Raw genomic sequence first — 24578 nt, 5'->3', positions numbered from 1 at the left:
AACCAGACCTGAGCAATGGAACCGTTTTTAAAGGAACAAGATCTAGCAGTCACTTCCCTTAGCTGCAGCAAAATGCAAGTAAAAAAACATTTTTCTTCATTAAACTTAGTTTGATGATGGTACACTCCGTTGTGCAATTATTTTGTTTTTGTTCATTAAACTTAGCTTGATGATGATATAGTCTGTGTGATAATTTTATTAGGTGCGGTTTGGCAAATGTTTTTGTTCATTAAACTTAGTTTGATGATGATACAATTTATTTTATTAGGTTTATAATGCTGTTTACCATTTAAAGTCTTCATTTCAAAGCTTTAAAAATACTGTATTAGGTGTTACTTATGTCAATTTTGAGAGGGGCCTGGAACCTAACTCCCTCACTTCCCATTGACTTACATTATAAACTGGGTTTCAATTTACAACGGTTTCGATTTACAACCATTCCTTCTGGAACCTAACCCTGACGTAAACTGAGGGCTACCTGTACTCTAAATGGCATTGTTTTTATTTGGAATTTGGGAGAAATGTCATGTTTATAGAATAAAACAAAAATGTTAATTTATTAAAACACATACCTATAAATAGTAAAACCAGAGAAACTGATAATTATGTATATTGTCTCTCGCTCTCTCTCAAAGTCTAAAGTATGGTAGCCCAGCATTTTTAAATGATTTCATGGTTTATCTGCATCCATGTTTCATGTTCTCTCTTTTACTTGCAAAGTGTGGTGAATAATGGAATTAGTTATCTCTTCTGCATCAATGTTTCCTAAAATGATTTCCTTAACCCCTAATAACTGCAACATACCATGTACGTCGCTGGTCGTTAAGGGTTTCCTTGCTAATAATGGGGCAGGTCCCACTGCAAGTGGCGGGACCATGCTATTATGCCCTCCATCCACCCTTCTGGTGACCAGTCTCGCCGCTGGGATTAGTAATACAGATCCAATTAAAAAAGACTGGTGACGTCCTTAAGGGGTTAATGAGTTTCCTTGAGGTACTAGATAATTGATCTAGGGCTCAGATATACCAACACATTCTCTCTCACATACTCATGCAACGTGTAGTAGCTGTTATGTAATTTCTATAAAATTATTTTGTCTCTGTTCTCAGTTACCAATAAAATACTGTTTTTTTTTTCACTGCTTGTCCTTATAAAGGTTATGTCACACTTTCAAGCACATCCCTTGAACTGAGATGGATGGGTGCCCTTAGTGAAAATAGTCTATACCTAATTAGACAAAAAGCACTAATAACATTTTAACACTTGAAACTTAAAGTTGAGGATTTGCAACTTGACTTGGACTTGTCTGTCTCGACTTGGGACTTGACTTGAAAGTGCACAACTGGAAAGACACAAGTCCCACAGTGGTATTTAATCAGTAAGCTGGGTAACAATCCCAAAGTTCCAAACTATAAGTCCTTATAATATAAATGGCAATAAGAAATAACTGTTCATAGAGTATAATGGAAAAAAGTTGCTGGTGTATTGAGCAGCTCTATACTCAATCATTGTGCCGTATTTTTTACTCCAAATGTATTACTAACCAGGTTAGTAATATACAGCATCCCCCTTCATTGTAATGTGCTTTAGAAACTTGATCTCATAGCCAGAAGGAGCAAACGTCCGTCCTCTCTCGACTCAGTGTGGGCCGGGTGTACAGCCCTAATCAATCCTGTATTGGTTAAACTGTTCTGTGTGTCGCCAGACACCATCGGCGGGTGGGCATATGCTCCTCCAACATTTTAAGGCTGGCAAAACTACATCACTGCAAGGGGCCACTCATTTAGGCTCCATGTCAATAGCAGCTGGTATGCAGTAAATGGGGTATCAAGACACCTTGTTAAAGTGAAGGTCCATTTTGATGAATTAGTGCCCGGTTTTTAATAAACCTATTAAAAACAAGGGCACTTTAATTCATCAAGATTGACATTTCACCGTTTTCTTCAAAAACGTACCTTTTAATCCTGGCAGCCGCACCAGCACTTCCTCCACCCGTTACAAGCCGTCTTCTCGGGTCAAAAATAACGAATCAGGCTTCCTCCAATCACAGCGTTGCATCAGGCCAAGATTCCCCCGGGGGAAGCTGTGATTGGAGGAAGCCTGATTCGTCATTTCTGACGTCTGCAGAGGCTTCCGACAGCCGGGGGAATAGCTGGAGCTGCTGCAAGGATTAAAAGGTAAGTTATTGAAGTAAACCGTGAAATGTCAATTTTGATGAATTAAAGTGCCCTTGTTTTTAATAGGTTTATTAAAAACCGGGCACTAATTCATCAAAATGGACCTTCACTTTAACTGACGTGGATTTTAAGAACTTATAATGCATAGGTTAGCTGCTTGAACAGCACTCGAAACCACAAAATTCTTGTAGTTTAACGGTCAGTGCCAAATACAGTGAAAATGGGAATGTATACTCAGAGCAACGCGTTTCACACATGCATTTCATCAGAGGTTGAGCCTTTAAATGCAAAGACTTGAGACTTACTTGTGACTGGCACTATACAATAACTTGGTCCCACCTCTGCATGCAGTACAATAATTACTTTGAACCCATATGCTTATTTGGCTTCTAACAGCAACGGGAATACAGGCATAATGGTTTTTCAGTGTTGTATCCTATCCTACAAACAATTCGTTTTTTAAATCCATGCTATTTTTGGCAGTACACCACTTTTATTTTTAATGTATCAGCTACCAAAGCGAGAAAATGCAGTATAATGATTTATTTGAAAAAAAAAACAAAAAACGATGTGGTTTCTTTAATAGATTTACAAGAATACAAGAACTCCTGCTTACACACGGCGCAGTCTTCTACCACCTCTTACATACAAAACCGCCCCCCCTCCCCCCCGCACTGAGCACGTCTCCAACCTCTCAATGGGCGGACTCCACAACCCAGCCCTCCATCCTGCGGACGTGGACCCAAAACAAACCAGCCCAACGCTCTGCCTCGAGGGCAGAGGAAAAACCCTCCCTGCCTGGCACAGTGGCACTCTATTGGCCACTCCCCTGTCACCCCTTCCAATTCTCGTTTCTTAATTGGCTATTTCCAATGACACTTTACGCCACACCGTTTCAACACCATACCTTCCCGCGCAAGGCATTAACCAGAGCCTTAACTCCGCCTTATATCCTTCAGCCACTTCAATTGGTTCCTCTTTGTGTCCCTCTTGAGCATGTCTCCGCCTCAACCTTCGGTTTCTCTTTCTAAGGCCACCAAGGCTCCCTGAGAACCTCATGCGTCATGATTGGCATCTTGCCCTTGAGCCCTATTGTACATATTCGCTGTCAGTCCACCTAGTTCCCTTTTTGATTGGACTCTCTACTCGTCACTCACGAAGTGGCCCCGGCTACGTCGCGCCCGCCCCTGGCTGCGCTGTTGCTGAGGGGAGGAGGAGGAGGGGCCTCCATCTTTATTTCTTTGTTTCAAACCCTTCAAACTCGTTAATACCAACCCTGTTTGATGTTTGGACTACTTCTTGTATGGGCTGACAGCCCTCTTTGAACCGTGGATTATTATCTTCTGGGATTTGCCAGGTTGGGGAAGGCCTCGGGTGGTGACTGGAATAGGCGGACACCGGGAGAATGAAGCGGCGGAATGCGGACTGCAGTAAATTACGGCGCCCGTTAAAACGGAACCGAATCACGGAGGGGATCTACGGCAGGTGGGTGAGCGCAGCATCACTCTCGTTGTCTCTGCAGCCTCACAAGATGGGAGGCCTCAGTAGAAGCCCTCCCTGCACTGGACTGTAGTTGAGATCATCTGGGGGCCTGCCTCTGCTGTCAGTGTGTAGAGTGCTGCTGAATACGGCTGGCCTGCAGGTAGCTGCAGCTGTGTAACACATTGGGTCAGAGATATTCTTCAAAACGCAATCTGGGTTACTAGGATGGAAATGTCTTGTCAACATCTGTCAGTGTAACTCAGTGAGACACTTGACATGTCATCCTGTCACACACTTCAGGCTTATGTGTTTTACATTATATATTTATCTGATTAAACGGTGTGCAGTAAATAACTTTAGCTTTCAGGAACTACATTATATGCTTATATCTCAAGAACAGTTCCAGGTGATTGTAACAAAGGGGGACTTAACCCTGTGGATGTCAGAGAGTGGTGCTACTTTTATTTTTTTGTAAGCAAAGCGGTGCAGCATTTCTGGCTGCAGAGATGTTGAACTGACTTGTCAAACCCATGTGTGAACTGCAGCTGTTGTGGTCTCTTTAATCTACAGTAGATGTATATGATGTGAGCTTACTCCCACACTCATTGTAGACAGGCCAGGCAGTCACGTGGTAGCACGAGTCCTGTCAAAGTTCTTACCCTACACTGTTTATTTACAATGGTCTTGCCATGGTGCTCATTTGTGTCTTTTGTTTGCAAAAATTACAATTCACATGCCTGTTGGCGGAATACATTGTAATTATGTGTTTAGAGTATGGAAGAAAAACCACACATAAATCTCAATATTTTCTCTTGTATATTTTAGGGTTGGCATAAAATATATCATTTTAAACTTCTGAAATTATTGTGGATTAACATTATAGGGATGGCAAGTGTTTTTCCCCCATTTTTATATATATATATAATATATATATATATATCTATATCTATATCTCTAAATCAGGCTATTTTAAGACTTATTAGTTATCCATTAGTTATTCTTTTTCTAGAAAAAACCCTAATTTTGTCTGTTCATAGAAAGATGTAATTAACACAATTTGTTAAACATATTTAAACGTCCATTAATCCATTCCTGTATGCAAGTTTTATGGTGATGACTCTAGTCAAAGGATTTTTATGCTGCAAAATATACGATCATAAACAAAATATGAAATACAGTTTTGTTGCTGATTGTAAACATGCAGTTAGTATGAACTAAATTGTTAAATTTCGTTTTTTTCCCTCATTATTATAAAGTTAGTGTTGTTTAATCACCTAAAAGGGACAGTATACAAAAACAAAGTTGCATGCTCTCTCAGAATCATGAAAGTTTAAACAATGTTTGTTTATTTCTTGAAGTAGCAGCAGTGCATTACTGTGTGCTAGCTGAATACATTGGGTGTACCAATAACAAAAGGCAAATGTGTGAAGCCACCAATCACCAGTTAGCTCTGTTGTGTACTTCTGCTCTATAGTCTACCTAGATATGCCCTTCAACAAGGGATGCCAGAAGCAATGAGCACATTTGATAACAGAAGTCAGTTGGAAATTTTGACTTTGCTGTTTCTTTGAGATGCATTTTTTTGGTTCCTAGCATAGTGCTGGGATGCACCAGATTGTCTCCATATACTAATCTAGAATCACATTTTAAGTATTTAAACAACTTATTTATATTTCTTTATATTTACTTTTGAACTATTTTTATGGGATCTGATAATGTTAAATACCCCCCCCCCCCCCATAACGAATTTCCTGAATAAAAACTATTTTAAACAGATGAGGTTGTAAGTTCAGGATTCAGTTTTGAAACTGATCCTTCACTTAAAGGGACAGTATACACCAATTTTCATAAAACTGCATGTAATAGATACTACTGTAAAGAATATGCACATTTACTGATATAAAAATACAGTAGAAAAAACATTTAAAAACATACTTTGGTAGCTCCCAGTTTAGCACGGTTGATGAGGTTAGGCTGAAACACCCACTGAAATGGATTGAGAAAGCAAGACAAGTAGACACCCCCTCCTCTGCATATGAAAAGACCCATTACACAAGCTGGGGTCTGTAGACATCAGTATACATATATAACTTTGGGGCTTGGTTATGCATCTAAAAATCAGCACAATGTTATTTAAAAATAAGCAAAACTATACATTTTTACATAAACACTCCCAGGTGGGCTATATAAATGTATCATCTACAAAACATTTATGCAAAGAAAAATCTAGTGTACAATGTCCCTTTCAAAGTTACTTGCCTTTAAAGTGAACTAGGGGCACATTAGAGAAACCATGTATGCCTAGAAGATGCATCATTTTGGCTTACATTAGATAAGCAGATTTGTGTATTTTGTACGTTTGTTAAAAAAAACAAAAAACAACCAAAATACATGAACTGAGTTGTTTAAAAATTCTTTCAAGGTGATGGTTATTAAATAGATTTAGGCAGTTGTGGGGGGAAAAAGTAAGTTTATTCATTGGAATGTGAATACATTGTTGGCAGGTTTGGAGTTTAGGAACATAGTGCTTTAGTGTATGAGTTATATGTATTTCTAGATCTATTGTGTGTGAAGGAAATGATAGGGTTAATAAAGATTGCATTCTATAAGTAATAATTGTAAATAAAGTTCAAAACCTGGATTACACTTGCTTTATTGGTGGCTAAATGATTGATAGGAATACTGTCAATTTTTTTTTCTTTACATTTATGACTAGTAAAGCGGTAGACTAACCGTAAACAAAAACAAGACTGTACGACATTAGGAGTGCAGAATTTAAAGGTTTCACTGCTGTGCCATTTTCACACTACTATATAAAAGCTGTTTTAGTCATTTGTACTATAAACATAAGTTTCACTGCCTTACTGTGTGGTATCCAGACAAATCATACCTTGTTTTTCAACAAACAAGCTATAATGCGTCTTGGTAACACAAATAAAAGCACTGAAACTGATGTTTAAATATTATACGGGCAAAAGACTAAAACTGCCACAGCAAAGAGGTTAGAAAAAAGTGAAGGGACTGTGACAAAGCACTCTTATTTTTTTTTTTTGCGTCAAATTCAGTCATTCCAGTCCATTAGAAAACATAATTTTTTTTTTGCAACATATCAGGGAAAAGCAGAGATGATTCAAATTTCAGTTGACAGAGCCAAAACAATGAGCTTACTTGTTTTCTTTTTTTTTTTTATTGTTGCACATCAGAACTGATGAGGTCAGTTGTCCTCACACATGACATACACTTTGGCGACATTAGCTTGTTCTATTGCATCATCAGTTACACCATCTTTGACATCTCACTTTTGAGATAATACATGTTCAGTATAAGAATGGTTGAAGAAATATTAGTAAAGGTGTAGCTTCTAGGTACATTATTTTGGGCTTCATTATTCATTAGTAAAATGAAGCCCAAAATTTTTATTTTAGTGGCGTTCAGCCATTTTCGGTGCTGTATATATTTAGGGAAAAAGTGCAACACACTAAAATTTGTATCTCAAAACCAACGCATAACATAAGGAAATTAAGCAGACTGTCCATTTTTGGACTTCATTTCACTACTGAATAAAAAATCATGAAATAATGCATTTTCCTAGTAGTTTTCTCTAATTATGAAATAGGGGAGGGAGTAGTTTATTTGAACTTTTACTTTCATAGGGCTAGAAGTAAGCTTTTTTTGTGCTCCTATTATAAGTTGAAAGTAAACTGTCTGTCTTTATCCATGTATATGTATTTTTCTGTTAAATCCATTTCAGTCCTTTTTTATTTCTAACAGCTCAGAGATCATATCTTTGAGCCCTTATTTTTATTGCAATATTTTTTTATAAATATTTTTTAAGTGTTACCAGTGTAACTATACCTTGTAATGGTTTTTTGATGTGCTCTGCAACTTTTAGTTTCGCGAAACAGTTTACCAGAACTCTGAAGTTGCGGTAATCATTATAGCATAAATCACAAATACGTTTACTTTCGACTCGTAATTTGAGTGGTATGCCTGACGAGTGCAAATTCCCGCAATAAACCCCTTATCGCTGCCCCCTTCTGCAAATGTTTGTGCTCCACTTGTATTCTATCACATAGTATTTCAGTAACTTGTAGAGAACATTTTCATGAGGCATAAAGTTTGTACATGTTAATTTGAGGATGTTGGGGTATTGGTGGTGATAGATTTTAAGTACTGTATTTGTTATGAGTACTATCAACTATTTTGAGAACATACATATTTTAAACTTTTACTATTACACTTTAATAGTTTGTCTTTATGTACTTAAATTACTTTTTCCATGTGTATACATTTGTTTTGCTTAAAGGTATATGAAACCCAATCAGCAAGCGCTACCCAGGGTGCTGAAGCAAAAATGGGCCGGCACTTAAGTGTACATTCCTGCTTTTTTAAATAAAGATACAAAGTGAACAAATTTAAAAATGATAATAGGAGTAAATGAGATAGTTGCTTAAAAATGGCATGCTCAATCTGAATCATAAAAGAGAACATTTGGGTTTCATATCCCTTTTTAAATATTAGGGATTTGAGAATTTCCATACTTGGATCATTGATTCTTCACCTACAACAAAATATCATATTATGAACTGAAATATGCATGAATGCATTTTGAATAGACTTTTTTTTACTAGAAGCATTTTTGCTAAAGCAATCACTATTTTAGTGGTATAGGCACTTATGCTGTGCTTGCCCTCTGTGCCAGCATTGTAAAGAGATATTATACACTAGATTTTTCTTTGCATAAATGTTTTTTAGATGATCCATTTATATAGCCTATACAGCTTTTTTTTTTTTTTTTTTAAAAAGTATAGTTTTGCTTATTTTTAAATAACATTGCGCTTGACTCTTAACCAAGCCCCAAAGTTTTTGGAGAATACTGATGTATATCTACTCTAGCTTGCTCCGGTTTGTGTAAAGTCATTTCATATGCAAAGGAAAGGGGGTGTCTGCTTTTTTTTTTTGCTATAGAACCACAATTTTTCTTCTTTTTTAATAGATCTTTATTTATGACCAACAGTGAAAGCATATTGTAACAGCATTCCTTATCACGTTTTACATGTATTTTAAACTGATTAAACAATATTATACAGATACATAATAAAAATAAATACAAAATCAAGACATACAGAATACAATAATCTTTAGTAGTGTGAAACTATTATAACTTAAGAAGATGCCCATCATCTGTTATAGATCATACTGTTGGTTTTTTCAGGCTTAACAAGAAAAAAACGCAGAAATAAGTTATTATATTAATAAGTTTTGTATTATAAGTTATTAAATATTATTCATTGTCATTATAAAGCACAAAAAACTAAGTTATGTATCAATAAAAAAATTAAATAACCTAGTAAACTTAAATAAAATAAAAAAAAAACAACAAATCAAATATTAAAAAAGATTGTCGCCATAATGACGGATAAGAATTTAATTGTACCCTTTGAATGAATGAATGAGGGGGAATCTGAAAATATATGAAGTACTTTGTATTTGAGTCTCAGGTGGGAAATGCATAATAACCTTGTCCCATTTAGAAAGAAATGCACACATCTTACACTCTGCATGTATCATGGGGTCATATTGGTAAATGATCATTTGATAATTCATATTTTTAATGAAGGCTTTAAGGCCAGGTGATCCCTTACTCCTCCATGTGCTTAGTATTATACGGTATGTCTTGCTACAAAAATAGCAGTGTTAATTCAATGTTTGTTCTGATACAGCTTCTGGTCAACTAAAAAAAAAAAAGTGAGCTAACAAATTTGATTTTTGTGTCCAAAAACATATTTAACCAATATGCGATTTTAAGACAAAATTTTAGTATTTTTGGACACAGCCAGAAGGCATGTATCAAGTTTGAATTAAGGGCATGACATCTAGAACAAAATGTAGTTTAATACTGGCCCACTTAGCCATCTTTCAGGGAGTAATATAAGATCTATTGTCAACTTTGCATGTGATTCTCTCATAGCGATAGCGTAGTATATTGGCAGCCTGTACAACGTTTTTATTAAAGCTTTCAAAATCTAGATCTGGTATATCATTAGACCACTTAAGGAATAAACCATTCAGCCTTGCTTTAGCGATGTGTGTTATTAACCTATAAATCATAAAAATAGAATGTATTCCTGAACGATAACAACTGATTATAGATTCCAATTCCCCCATATCCCAGGTGTTAAGTTGCGTACATTTTTGCGAGAGGATAAAATGTTTAACTTGCAGATAGGCAAAGAAATTCATATTTAGTTCAAATTCTAAGGCAAGGTTTGCATAAGTATTTTTTAATAATTTTTGTTTGCGAGGCAAATGGATATATTTTATTTTTTTAGTCCTTTTTGAGCCCACATTTTAAAGAAATGATAGTAAGATCCAGATACAAAGTCTGGGTTACTAATAATTGGAAGATGTTTTGATATCGTATTGTCTATCTGCAATATTCCGCATCTTTTATTCCATGCCACGATTATATTTAGAATGGTTTATTTGGGGATTCTTTCTTTATAAGATTGCAAATTATTTTTATGTAGCAGAGCCTTGAAAGAGGGGAGATCAGAGTCCCTTCATCAGCGCCATGTGTGGTATAATTGGCCTCAGAGAGCCAGTCCAGAGCCATTTTTGCTAAACATGCCAGATTGTAAAATCTGATATAAGGTAATGCAATTCCTCCGTTTTCCTTTAAATGGTATAAATTGGATATTGAGATACGAGTTTTACGTTCACATACGTTCCCATAGGGACTTGGACCCACTTTCAGTGGTTGTTCCGCTAACCTTTTCAACCATGCTAAACTGGGAGCTTCTAAGTAAGTTTTTAAACGGTTTTATACTGGATTTTTAGATCAGTATCTGCATCTTATTCTTTATAGTAGTGTCTATTACATGCAGTTATATGATAATTGATGTATACTGTCCCTTTAAACATCAAGCCTGCTCAATCGGCTGTGGGCTTGTATGACACTGACACAATACACATTACCACTGGCTCTCTAGGAAGGCTCAGTGTTTAAATGAAGATGAAGGGGAATATGCAGCATATGTGTTGCTGAAACAGAGCATAGATTTTAAATAGAAACCGTTTTGCTAATAAATCTTAATTACTAAAATTAGTTTTAAATGGCCTCATGCACTGTGGTTTTAATAGTTATGCTTCATTTTCTAATTTCATTTTGTTACCTTATTTTTCCTTTTTTTTTTTTTTTTTTTTTTTTTCTTCATTCCGTAAATAAAAACAAATATAAAATTCAAGTAATGTTTTAGGATGTTGGATTTCTTCCTTAAAGGGACAGTAAACCTAAAATATGTTATATAATTCTGCACATAGTGCAGAATTATATAACATTATTTTAGTGCTATCGTTATAAACCCTTTTTTTTCCCTTTTTAATTTTTTGAAAATATGGCTGTTTTTCAGACCCGCTCTCTGTCAGAGCAGGAGCGAGCTGCCCTTAGTGTTATGGCGCGGTCGGGCCGGGCTGTGACTATACAGCTGGCCCGATGCGCTGTGGAATAAAAACAGACCCGCTCAGCAGAGTACAGAGAGCGGGTCTGAAAAACAGCCATATTTTAAAAAAAATTAAAAGGGGGGGAAAAAAGGGTTTATAACGATAGCACTAAAATAATGTTATATAATTCTGCACTATGTGCAGAATTATATAACATTATTTTTCAGGTTTACTGACACTTTAAAGTGATATGAAACCCATTTTTTTACTTCTATGATTTATAGAGCATGCAGTTTTAAACAACTTTCCAGTTTACTTCTATTATCTAATTTGTTTCGTTCCCTTGGTATTTTTGTTGAAAAGCATATCTAGGTAGGCTTGTGAGCTGCTTGTTTCTGAACATATATGCCTTCTGTTATTGGCTCACCCATGTGCATTGCTGTTTCTTCAACAAAGGATACCAACAGAATGAAGCAAATTAGAGAATAAAAGTAATTGGAAAGCTTTTTTTTTAATTATTTTTTTAAATGTGTATTCTCTATCTGAATCACACAAGAAAAAAATTGTGTTTTCATGTCTCGAACGATGAAAGGAACTTGTACTGTCTATAGGGGTACAAAAGTTTTCAAGTAACTACTAATTTGTAGAAAAAATAAATGATTAATTTATCCAAGTTAAGGTTTTTTTTATTTTTTTATTATTATATTAAAAATATTGAGTAATTTAATTTTTCTTCTTTGCAGCACTTTCTTGTATCTGAAATTTTTGGTTGTGTGGGCACTAGTGTTGCTGGCAGACTTCGTCCTGGAGTTCAGATTTGAATACCTGTGGCCATTCTGGCTCTTTATACGAAGTGTATATGATTCCTTCAGATATCAGGGGTTGGTACGTATATTACATGACTGAGGTTTTCATTTGTATCATTTTATATATTTACCGACTTAGACGTAATATTTTTACATGCAATATTTTCCGATATGTCATCAGAAATAGTTTTTCTATTCCCTTTTTCCTCATTGCTCTGTAAGATGCACATAACACTTGATGCTTATGTCTACAAAACTAGTCTTATGTCTGGTTTGTATCACACATGTTTGTCTTGGATGGCCTGTATTTGACATCAGAGTTTTAAGAAATTGTGATAAACATTACTACATTTCACATAAAATATTTAAGACTACGTAAAAAAATAAATAAATTGCTGCAACTTGTTTATTCACTGTACCCAGAGAGGATGAAGAGTATTCTGTTGGCTTTTTTGACCCAGTTTCTTCCTTCTCCATGGGTGCTTGGTGTCACAGCCAAGGCTTACTAGTTCAGCAGCTTTAACCAGTTTGTCACAATCAAGCCACTCCAGGCAAGCCTTTGACTTAGGTCAGTGGGCAGTGAGTACAACATTTTGAAAAAATAATGTTCGTTCATGCCTGTTGACTCATATGTAAAAGGAAAAAGATGTATGTCAAATTAAAACATTAAAACAGAGCCCTTATCTTCCCCTCTGTTTGTGTTGGAGGACCACCCTCTTTCTTCCAATGTAATAAGTGCCATAAAAATAGCAATCTCCTTTCCCGAATGTATTTACTTTTGGGAGGCAGTGGCTCTAGGGGAGCCCCTGTCCCTAAAGACCACATATCACATACACACAATACCCCTCATATGAAAGAGGGAGTTACTAATTTTCAAATGATGGTCTTATGCCACTTTTGATATGTTTTCTAAGTATCTTCTACGCTATTAAAGGTGCACTAGCACCCCAAAGTAACCACTATGATTGTACCAGTGACCCTCTTAAAGGGCCAGTAAAACCACAAAATGTTATATAATTCTGCACATAGTGCAGAATTATATAACATCAGCTTAGCGCTAACTTTATACCTGAAAGGATTTCACAGAAAAATTCCTATGAAAATTACTCTTACAGTACATATGCACAAGAAAAGAGAGGGCTAATGATAATTATTCAAAAGCCAAAGAATGGCAAGGCCGCACCAATGCAAAGTTAGTAACCAATCTTGTATTTATTGTGAGATCAAAAGTAACACTTGAATAATGGTGTTAAGTATCATATCATATATGTTAAAAGGAAATATATACACAAGCCTATACAGTTTGCTAGATAATCAGGAATTGAATACGAATGGAGGATATAAACAGGGCCGTTTAGGCTCTCTGACGGCTATCTGATGAAGCGCTGGCCAAACCCCAAGTGGGAGGGGCGAAACACATCATCTGGCATTAGACACATGGTGTTTTGTGAAGATTGCACTTGGTGAGACTTTGCTACAAAAGTATTGCATCTAGGAAAACTTCACAAGCAGCTAAGTTAAAAGGTGTTAACGTTGTAACGGAACAAGACTTCCTGGATCTTGTTGCTTACCTCACACAGCATTGCCACGGTACTTTGGTTTGCAAGTTTCAAGTGAAGTTACAAAAGTGCTGTTTGGTAGCGACTACAGTTTTCTTCATACCGGTGGATGGATCATAAAGTCAAAAGTTACTTTTGCAAGTGGTGTTAAATAATCATATGAGCCTCTGCATATAAGTATAATTCCTTGGGACTCATCCGTATCGGACATACTTACATCAGTGTGTTCAAGCATTTGGATATGGACACCTTCTGTTCTAAACAATACACCTTTGTTACCTTTTGGAGTGTGCATTTGCACAAAGTGCTCCTAATTTGGCTGCAAAAGGAACTTTCAGTTCGGCTGTTTTGGGAGCGTGCTGTTTGCACTAAGTGCTTCCCAATTTATGGTTATCTAGCAAACTGTATAGGCTTGTGTATATATTTCCTTTTAACATATATGATACTTGGCAATTATTTGGTTTGAATAATGGTGTTAAGTGTTACTTTTGTTCTCACAATAAATACAAGATTGGTTACTAACTTTGCATTGGTGCGGCCTTGCCATTCTTTGACTTTTGAATAATTATCATTAGTCCCCTTTTTTTTTTCTTGTGCATATATAATTGTTAGTGGCTGCATGCACATTGCTTGTTATAATTAATTATTAAAAACAGGTTTTGAGTGCCACATTTAAAAAAAAAAAAAAAGAAATACTCTTCGAGTACGCCGCTCTTGGCTCTACTGAGCGGGTCTGTTTGTTTTCCCTAAGCGCATCGTGCACGCTATCTATTCACAACCAGCCCGATCGCGCTGTTTATCTAAATGTAGCTCGCTCCTGCTACCAGAGCGGGAGCGAGCTACATTGAGTTTAATGGCGCGATCGGGCTGGCTGTGAATAGACAGCGTGCCCAATGTGCTTAGGGAAAACAAACGGACCCGCTCAGTAGAGCCAAGAGCGGCATACTGTAAAAGTAATTTTCAAAGAGACTTTTTCTCTGAAATCCTTTCAGGTATAAAGTTAGCGCTAAGCTGATGTGCAGAATTATATAACATTAATTTGTGGGTTTACTAGACCTTTAAGAAAAGGAGGGCTTTCTCTTTAAAAAGAGGTACCACATGTCTAGGTTGGTGGCTATCGGTTGGTGATTGTGGCATCACTGATCACCAGACAGAACTTATAGGCATATGGAACTACATCAAGAGGGTCGGGTACATCCTAAGTCCCCTCCCCCCACTCTACAAAGACAAATTTGAGACCCCTTATTTGAAAGCATCAATCATGCTCTTTCAAATGAGTGGTCCTGTGTCTGTCATGCTGTCAGTTGATAGTCATAACAGTATCTCACAGCATTTGTTCTATTATGTTTTTTTCTTGGCAATTTTTAAGAGGCCTTTATTGCCAATCTTAGAAATATTTTGTAAGATCCCTCATTTGAAAAAGTGAAATCCATGTTTTGAACTAATACACATTTTAAGATTCAAAATAATTGGGGAAAACTGAGACTGTAAAAATGTGATAATTTGTAAAATTCTAGATAGGTTGACTTTTGGTATTTACTATTTGTAATTTATTGTATGGTATGTATGCATACACATTCCAAGTCTCTGTAAAACTCACAGTCCTGAATACTTACAGACAGCTGTACAGTTTGAACTTTTTACCTTGGAGATTGGTCCATTATCCTTTTTTGGAGTTTTTTGGGGACACATACGAAGATATGTCCAACACAACGACAATACTATCTTATGAATTTTTCACACTATATTAAACGTTTTATGTTCAATATTTTTTTTATTATCACATTTATTTATTACTTTTAACACATTTCTGTACTATTAAATACTGTTGTCTTTGCAAGGGTAAACTGTACTCTTGTGATATATGCGCATATATTTTTCTCTGGAAGAGTGTTATTTTATTCTCTTATTGTGTAAATTAATATTTTATATCTTGGCGTTCCTTGGTAGTAATACCTACCAGTGAGAAGCCCTCCCCATAGGGCCGTGGACAGAACTGCCCACTCCCCTAGTTTCCTGAATAAAGGTAACTGTCAGATAACATCCCCCTCCTCCACCTAGTTCTGTCCATCTGCATGGTATGTTGCACTAGGAGTTTTAAGGTACATCATGCTTTTCATTTGATTTCTAGGCAGCACTACATACTTCCCAGGGTTAAGCTTACTTTTGTTTTGCAAGATGTACCAAGTCCATGGATTCATCCTAACTTATGGGATATTGTCCTTCCTGACAGGAAGTAGCAAAGAGAGCACCACAGCAGAGCTGTCTATATATAGCTCCCCCCTTAACTCCACCCCCCAGTCATTCTCTTTGCTGGCTCTAAGCAGGAAGGGTAAAGAGAAGAGGTATTAAACTGTTAGTTTTATTTTATCTTCAATCAGAGGCAGATTTTCTAAGTTGTCAGACTTTTCATCCGGGGCAGTGGGAGCTCCATCCGGAGGCGTTTGCTCAACTGGTTCAGCTATGGGACACACCAGAATTGGATCTGATGGCGTCTCGTCAGAACGCCAAACTTCCTCGTTACGGATCCAGGTCAAGGGATCCTCAGGCAGTACTGATAGATGCTCTAGCAGTACCCGGGTCGTTCAACCTGGCTTATGTGTTTCCACCATTCCCTCTCCTTCCGCGTCTGTTTGCCAGAATCAAACAAGAGAGAGCTTTGGTGATTTTGATAGCGCCTGCGTGGCTACGCAGGACTTGGTATGCAGACCTGGTGGATGTCATCTCTGCCACTGAGACGGGACCTTTTGATTCAAGGTCCATTCAAGCATCCAAATCTAATTTCTCTGCAACTGACTGGAGATTGAACGCTTGATTTTATCAAAGCGGGGTTTCTCTGAGTCGGTCATAGATACCTTGATTCAGGCTCGAAAGCCTGTCACCAGGAACATCTATCATAAGATATGGCGTAAATATCTTTTTTGGTGCGAATCCAAAGGCTACTCATGGAGTAAGATCAGGATTCCTAGGATTTTGTCTTTTCTCCAAGAAGGATTGGAGAAAGGATTGTCCGCTAGTTCCTTAAAAGGACAGATATCTGCTTTGTCTGTTCTGTTGCACAAGCGTCTGGCAGATGTCCCAGACGTTCGGGCTTTTTGTCAGGCTTTAGTTAGAATTAAGCCTGTGTTTAAACCTGTTGCTCCGCCATGGAGTCTAAATTTAGTTCTTAAAGTTCTTCCGGGGGTACCGTTTGAACCCATGCATTCCATAGATATTAAGCTTCTATCTTGGAAAGTTCTGTTTCTAGTTGCTATCTCTTCAGCTCGAAGAGTTTCTGAATTATCTGCATTACAATGTGACTCGCCTTATCTTGTTTTCCATGCTGATAAGGTGGTTTTACGTACCAAACCTGGGTTCCTCCCTAAGGCTGTTAATAACAGGAATATCAATCAAGAAATTGTTGTTCCTTCTCTGTGTCCTAATCCTTCTTCTAAGAAGGAACGTCTGTTGCACAACTTGCACGTGGTTCGTGCTTTGAAGTTTTATTTGCAGGCAACCAAAGATTTTCGTCGGACGTCTTCTTTGTTTGTTGTCTATTCTAGAAAGCGTAGAGGTCAAAAGGCTTTGGCTACCTCTTTCCTTTTGGCTAAAAAGCATCATCCGTTTGGCTTATGAGACTGCTGGACAGCAGCCTCCTGAAAAAATTACAGCTCACTCCACTAGAGCGGTGGCTTCCACATGGGCTTTTAATAATGATGCTTCTGTTGAACAGATTTGTAAGGCTGCAACTTGGTCTTCGCTTCATACCTTTTTCTAAATTTTACAAATTTGATACTTTTGCTTCTTCGGAGGCTATTTTTGGGAGAAAGGTTTTGCAAGCAGTGGTGCCTTTCCTTTTAGGTTCCTGTCTTGTCCCTCCCTTCATCCGTGTCCTAAAGCTTTGGTATTGGTATCCCACAAGTTAGGATGAATCTGTGGACTCGGTACATCTTGCAAATGAAAACAGAATTTATGCTTACCTGATAAATGTCTTTCTTTTGCGATGTACCGAGACCACGGCCCACCCTGTCTATTCAAGACAGATAGTATTTTTTTTTTTTATGTAAACTTCAGTCACCTCTGCACCTTATAGTTTCTCCTTTTCTTCCATGGCCTTCGGTCGAATGACTGGGGGGTGGAGTTAAGGGGGGAGCTATATAGACAGCTCTGCTGTGGTTCTCTCTTTGCTACTTCCTGTCAGGAAGGACAATATCCCACAAGTTAGGATGAATCCGTGGACTCGGTACATCGCAAAAGAGAGAAATTTATCAGGTAAGCATAAATTTTGTTTTCCTGCTAAAGGTGTTACTGTAGCTTCGGTCTAAGATCACTGGGGTTGTGTGATGGCAGATTTTTTTTTTTTTCCTGAGCTTCATTGTGTAGAAAGCTATATTGACTGTGACATCATAAGTACTCAACGTAGCAGGGATTCCGTCTGAGGGCTACTTACGGCACGTGTGAGAGTTTGCATACTTGTGAAGCTATCTCTGAAATTTCACCAGACTGATTAACCTACGTCTTTTTTGATTTCATTACTTTGGGACAGTTCCTCAATACCCAAAATCTCTTGTCTTTTTAATAAACTTAGACTTCTTTTGATTGTTTTAAAACAGTTTTTGTTTTTCATGTTTCCTAATCAGAGAAACAATTCGGAGTACTAGAAAAAGTATTTAAATGTTTTCCTTTAAATGTATCTTAAGTTTTCTACTCCCCCTAAAGTGGATGCAGCTGCTAGATCTAAAAAAAAAATATTGTTTTCCCTCTGGTTACGCTAATTTATTTTAAAAATGTTAAGGCTAAAAAGAAAAATGTAAAGGCTTTTCATACAATAGTGAGTTGTATTCCATCCTCTATTGCAATGTTTTACAACTCCAGTCCTCGGTTAAGTGCTAAATCTATGGTAACAGCAAATTTGATGAGAAGAGCTCTGACATTGGAATCCAGGCTCTAAAGTGAATCTTCTGGGACTCTCCTTTTGAAGGAAACCTGCTAAAATGTCTGCAGGGTGAGTCTCTTATTTTTTTTTTTTTTTTGTCGCAATTCAAATCTAAATGAAATATGTCAAGTTCACAGGCAATCTTATCAAAATTGTAAGTATTATAATAGGATGGATTCCGTTCACGGCTAGGAGGGGAAGACTCGGTCTGAGATGGCCAGGGTCATGATAAACCCCTGCAAGCTATCCAAGCTGAAAAAAAAAATACTGGTTTGCCTGTCCAAGCCTCTCTAATTGGTGGAAGACTCCTCCTTTTCTTCAGGGAAGTTTGGGCAACCAATGTCTCAGACAGATGGGTGTTGAATCTCCTAATCTCCTATCAACAGGATGTTACCTGGAATGCAAAAAGAATCCTGTGCTACCTTATTTGGTTAAATCACTACTCCTAAAGGAACAGATGAAACTGTCTGAGATATATGTATGTGTGTATATATATATATATATATATATATATATATATATATATATATATATATATATATATATATATATATATATATATATATATATATATATATATATTATCCAAGATATTCTTGTGCATCTTCATAAGCGATTTTTTTTTTTTTTTTTTTTTCTCCTATGTTCCTCATAAAGAAATAAGATGGTTATTGGTGGCCGGTTCTAGATCTTCACAAGCTGAATTATTTTCTTATAATACAGACCTTTAAAATAGGAACAGTTCTTTCAGTAATAGAAGTAATGCTTAGATAGGTATTATATTTATCAGTGGATCTTCAGGTTATTTACATCCATATTCTAATAGCAAGGCCTACAGAAATTACCTAATCTTTGTTGTTGGAAACCGGCACTTCCAAATCACAGCTCTGCCCTTTGGAATTTCTACATCTCCAAGAATCTTCACAAAGGTTTTGGTTCCCCTTGTAGCAGAACTTTGGCTAAATGAATTGACTGTCATTCATTTTTTAGCCAATATTCTTCTTTGCACAAATAAATCTTGCTCCAATTTCTACATAGTCATAGATGGTTGATAAACTAAAAGAAAAGTCATGTAATCCCATCTCAACAGTTGCTATTTCTGGGGGCACAGTTTGATACTCTCAAGACTGGTATCTCCTCAGTAACACCTTCAATTTCTAAAGTTCTTTCAGAAGATGCAACAAGCCAGAATTTTTTCAGCTTGCCAATGGATGACACTCTTTGGTCACATGGCTTCAGTGATTCATGTTGTTCAATGGGTAAGGTGGAGGATGTGTCCTCCTTCAATTTAATTTTTTACAAAGCATCAAGAAAACTCAGTCTTTCTCAACAAATTCCTTTTTCAGAAAAAATAAGAATCTGTGTTGGTGGATTCAAATTCAGAATCTGTCGAGGGGTCTTCCTCTGGCTGATCCAGAATGGGTTCTTCCAACAGATGCCAGCCATTACGGCTGGGGTGCAACCTGCAATGGGTCTTTCACCCAGGGCACCTGGGGAAGAAAACCTGAGTGTGCCGTTTGAAAATATTGGAAATAAGGGCAGTAAATCATGCACTGTTCATACTTTCATAAAAAGATCAGTGAAAATATTGTCACAGGACCACAGTGGCTTATCTTCAATTTCAGAGTGGAACAAGAAGCCAGACTGTCCTAAAAGCAGTTGCTCCAAAGTTCATTTCAGAGCTTCAGTCTATGTTCCAGGTCAGGAGAATGTTACAGCAGATTTTCTGCGCAGGAGGCAAATCTCTCCAGTGGAATGGCAGCTCAACAGAAGATTTTCATATGATTGTTAACAGATGGGGTCTTCCAGAAATAGATCTTATGGCATCCAACAATAACAACAATCAAGTCCCAAACTACTTTAGTCATATACCAGTACTACAGACTCTGGAAGATGATGCCCTGCTTCAGAAGTAGTTGTTCAAACTGATCTATGTTTTTCCTACAATAGCAATGATTCCACGTTTACTAAGAGTGAGAATGCAGTATTCATCCTTATTCCCTTTTGGCCTTGCACGACATGGAGTTTAGCAATTTGTTCTTGGCTTCTCCTAGTCTCTTATGACATGCTATGTCAGCGTCCTGTATTCCATCTGGATCCTCAGTGGTTCAAGTTAACGGCATGATTGCTGAAATCTCCCGGTTTCTAGAGTTGAAAATTTTAAGCTTCGTGATACTCTCCTTAAGGCCAGGAAAAGTTCTACTACCAAAGTATATTATAAGATTTGTGATACTTTCTCAAATTGGATTATCAGTCACCATGCCTCAACAGCCTCTCTATTCAGTTATCTCAACTACTTGAATTCTCCATGATAGGTTTTAGCAAGGCCTTAGTGTTAGGACTCTCAAAATCCATGTCTCGGCAATTTCTGGAATTAAGTGGGCTCAGGATCCTCTGTAAAATCCATTTTTTTTGTTTTATGCTTCGGCCTATATCCATCCTTTTGTGAAGCCAACTATTCTATCATGAGATTTACCTTTTAGTTCTAGATGCCTTATTGGTGCATCCTTTGAGGCTTTGCGTGAGGTATATCTCTGGTTTCTAACTCTAAAGACAATATTCTTAGTAGCAGTCACGTCCGCAAGACAAATATCAGAATTGCAAGCACTCTCAACTATAGAATTGTCTTACTTTTCATAAAGCCAAAATGGTTCTTTGGACTGGTCATAAGCTTATGCCTAAAGGGGTGATTTTCATAAAAATAAAGACATTGTTTAACTGTCATTCTTCCCATAGAAGCAATGTCAGGGTTAATCTTTATACCATCTAGATCTGGTGTGATGCCTTCATGTCTATGTTAAAAGGACACAGTCCAGAAGTCAGATCGCTTATTTGTGATTCCTAGAGGTCCTTGGGTTGGTCTAGTTCCTGTGAAATCTTTCATCTCAAATTGGACCATCCAGACCGTTTTCCAAGCAGAAAGCCTCATTATACTGTCCAAGCCATGAGCTAGTGACGTATGGAATATACAATCCTACCAGGATGGGCAAAGTTTCCCAAACCTCAAAATGCCTATAAATACATCCCTCACCACACCCACATTTCAGTTTTACAGTGTTTTTGTCAGAGGGATGTGAAGAGAGTATCACCTATTGATTCTATGCTTTTCCTCAAGGGAAATCTTCTCAAAGGTTCTCTGTTATCGATCGTAGAGATTCATCTCCTACCTCCCTTTTCAGATTGACGATATTCTCTCATATTCCATTAACTCTACTGTTACTGTTTCAGTACTGGTTTCGGTAAGTATATTTTCGTTACTTAAGACACTCTCAGCTATATCATACTACTATATCATAATAGTGTAACCACGGGATTACAATACACAGTAATCCAAAAAGCATCCTTAGGTATTAGGGGAGGAAATATTGAAAAAGTATTGCTAAAGATGGAGTGTAAGTGGGTTTACTTACTAGACTCGGTTAAACCCAATGGCATGAACGATTTCAATAATTATTTTGTATACCTATAAGCCCTATTATTATCCTTTATGCACACTCATTCACTTTTATGTTTCACATGTAATTTGTTTTAGTTGCACTTATTCTTCTTCCCCAGTCCTTCACATTTTCATTAATTATGTTTTCATTATCATTTAATATTTGGCACATAATGAATATCATCTCACACAATTTAATTATATACACTCTATTTGAGATCTATTTCTCCTTTAAGGGTTAATTATAGATGACGATCACATTTCACACACTACACAAGTATATTTCTATCTAGAGTCAATTTATAACGTTGGAATAATTCAGTATTTTACCGTTTGACCTATATGAATGTTAGTTCATTTTCTTAATTCACTATCACTTCGCTTTATGTATAAACTTAAAAATAAATTATGCCAGGCCATACAGCTTTGAGCACTGATTTTATCTACCATACATGTAGTATAAATTTACAACCCAAGTCTTAGTAAATCCGCAACTTATAAACCTGCAATTCGAGTACATATTCTAGACCTCTATGTATATGAATTTATCCTTAAACTGGGATTTGGATCTATTCTGCTAACAGTTCGTTACTATGAACAATGAAACTGCGTTAGGTGTTCTGATTTTAAGAGGGAAATTCTGCCTCCCAGAAGAAATCAAATCAAGTATTGTTATACAGATAATCCTCTTATCTACCCGTCACATATATACAGTAATACATTTATATGCATTTTACTACTAATATCATTATTTAATAATGGTGCTATTATGAAGGAGTATTATGTTAAATGTAATTATGACATCAATCATAAGCATTTAAGTAAGGATGCTAGAGATTAAAATTAGCGTATATATTGAAAACTTTCATGCTTATGATCTCCTACACATAATCTTGCATCACTACGCATGTATACACTCTGCTTCATGATGCCAAGGAAAGACATGAGAGCAAAATATTTGTGATCCACAGAGGACATCCTTAGAATCATGAAATCCATCCACTCTGGCGCACCCTCGGACCCATGCCCTCATCACATATTCAACAAAGCAAGCGACACCATCGCCCCTGAACTCTGCCGCACCATCAACTGCTCCATCAAAACCGGCACCTTCCCGGATGTCTGGAAGCACGCAGAACTGAAACCCCTGCTGAAGAAACCCTCAACAGACCCCACAGACCTGAATAACTACCGCCCCATCTCTCTACTCCCCTTCCTTGCCAAAGTCATAGAGAAGTCCATCAACTTGCAAATTATCAAGCACATTGAGGCCAACCACACCCTGGACCACTCCCAATCCGGCTTCAGAAGCAACCACAGCACTGAGACCGCCCTCCTCGCCGCCACAGACATCCGAGCCATGCTCAACCGAGGAGAAACTGCCGCCCTCATCCTCCTAGACCTCTCACCAGCCTTTGACACTGTCGACCACAACACCCTCCGCAACCCACCTACACGACGCCGGCATACGCAGCAAAGCCCTGGAATGGATCACCTCCTTCCTCACGGACAGGACCCAGAAAGTCAGACTCCCTCCCTTCTCCTCCAAACCCACACCAGTCAACTGTGGTTTACCGCAAGGCTCTTCGCTGAGCCCCACCCTCTTCAACATCTACATGGCCCCTCTCGCAGCCATCGTCCGACGCCACAACCTCAACATCGGCTCCTATGCCGTCGACACCCAGTTAATCATCTCACTCACCCGAAATCCCACCACCGCTAAGAAAAACGTCCACAAAGGCCTGACTGCAGTCGCCGCCTGGATGAATGACAACCGGCTCAAACTGAACACAGACAAAACCGAAGTCCTCCTCCTCTGACCCAATAAATCCGCATGGGATGACTCCTGGTGGCCCTCAGCCCTCGGTCACCCTCCAACCCCAACCGACCACGCACGAAATCTAGGCTTCATCCTGGACTCATCACTCTCCATGAGCCGACAAATCAATGCCATCACCTCAACATGTTTCCACATCCTCCACCTGCTACGAAAAATCTTCAAGTGGATCCCTACCGAAACCAGGAAAACAGTCACCCACGCCCTTGTCAGCAGCCGGTTGGACTATGGCAACGCACTCTACGCCGGCTCCACCATCAAACTCCAAAAGAGACTCCAACGTATCCAGAACGCCTCAGCCAGACTCATCCTCGACATCCCCCTCCAATGCCACATCACCGAACACCTAAGGAACCTTCACTGGCTCCCCATCAACAAGAGAATCACCTTCAAGCTCCTTACCACGCGTTCAAGGCCCTACACAACATCGGACGCTAATACATAAACCACCGCGTAAATTTCTACACCCCCGCCAGACAACTACGATCGGCCGACCCAAGCACTCTCAGTCATCCCCCGCATCAGCAAAGTCACAGCGGGCGGAAGATCCTTCTCCCACATAGCAGCAAAGACATGGAACACCCTCCCGCTACACCTCAGGCAATCCACCTCCCTTATAAAGTTCAGAAAGGACCTCAAAACCTGGCTCTTCGACTGAACGCCCATCCCCTTCCCTTAGTGCCTTGAGACCCTCACGGGTGATTAGTTTGCGCTCTATAAGTACCAGATAGATATGATGAATCTGTAGCTGCTTTAGGAACGATCATAATTTTATCGACATTGTCCACTTATAAATCACAATCCTCCAATCAGACATATCCACTCAGACTTACCCCCTTAATGCTATGCATGATAGTTTGCCGATTGGTTTTCCACTTGACAGATTCCACTCCCCCCAGCACGTCCCCTTTTTCGTTATGAGT

At 38.0% G+C, this 24578-nt stretch overlaps 1 protein-coding gene across 1 annotated transcript in view; it reads left to right on the top strand.

Annotated features, from left to right (window-relative positions):
* The first annotated feature begins 3349 nt into the window (after positions 1–3349).
* Positions 3350–24578, top strand: part of MACO1 (macoilin 1) — a 217099-nt gene continuing 195870 nt past the window's right edge. Inside the window, exons 1-2 of the mRNA XM_053705387.1 lie at positions 3350–3662; positions 11846–11987. Of these exons, the coding sequence (XP_053561362.1) occupies positions 3583–3662; positions 11846–11987 (222 nt within the window). The 5' untranslated portion in view covers positions 3350–3582. The remainder of the gene's footprint in view (positions 3663–11845; positions 11988–24578) is intronic.

The sequence above is a fragment of the Bombina bombina genome, chromosome 3 (genome assembly GCF_027579735.1).
Source record: "Bombina bombina isolate aBomBom1 chromosome 3, aBomBom1.pri, whole genome shotgun sequence".
NCBI lineage: Eukaryota > Metazoa > Chordata > Amphibia > Anura > Bombinatoridae > Bombina > Bombina bombina.
This window is presented reverse-complemented; position numbering and strand designations above follow the sequence as displayed.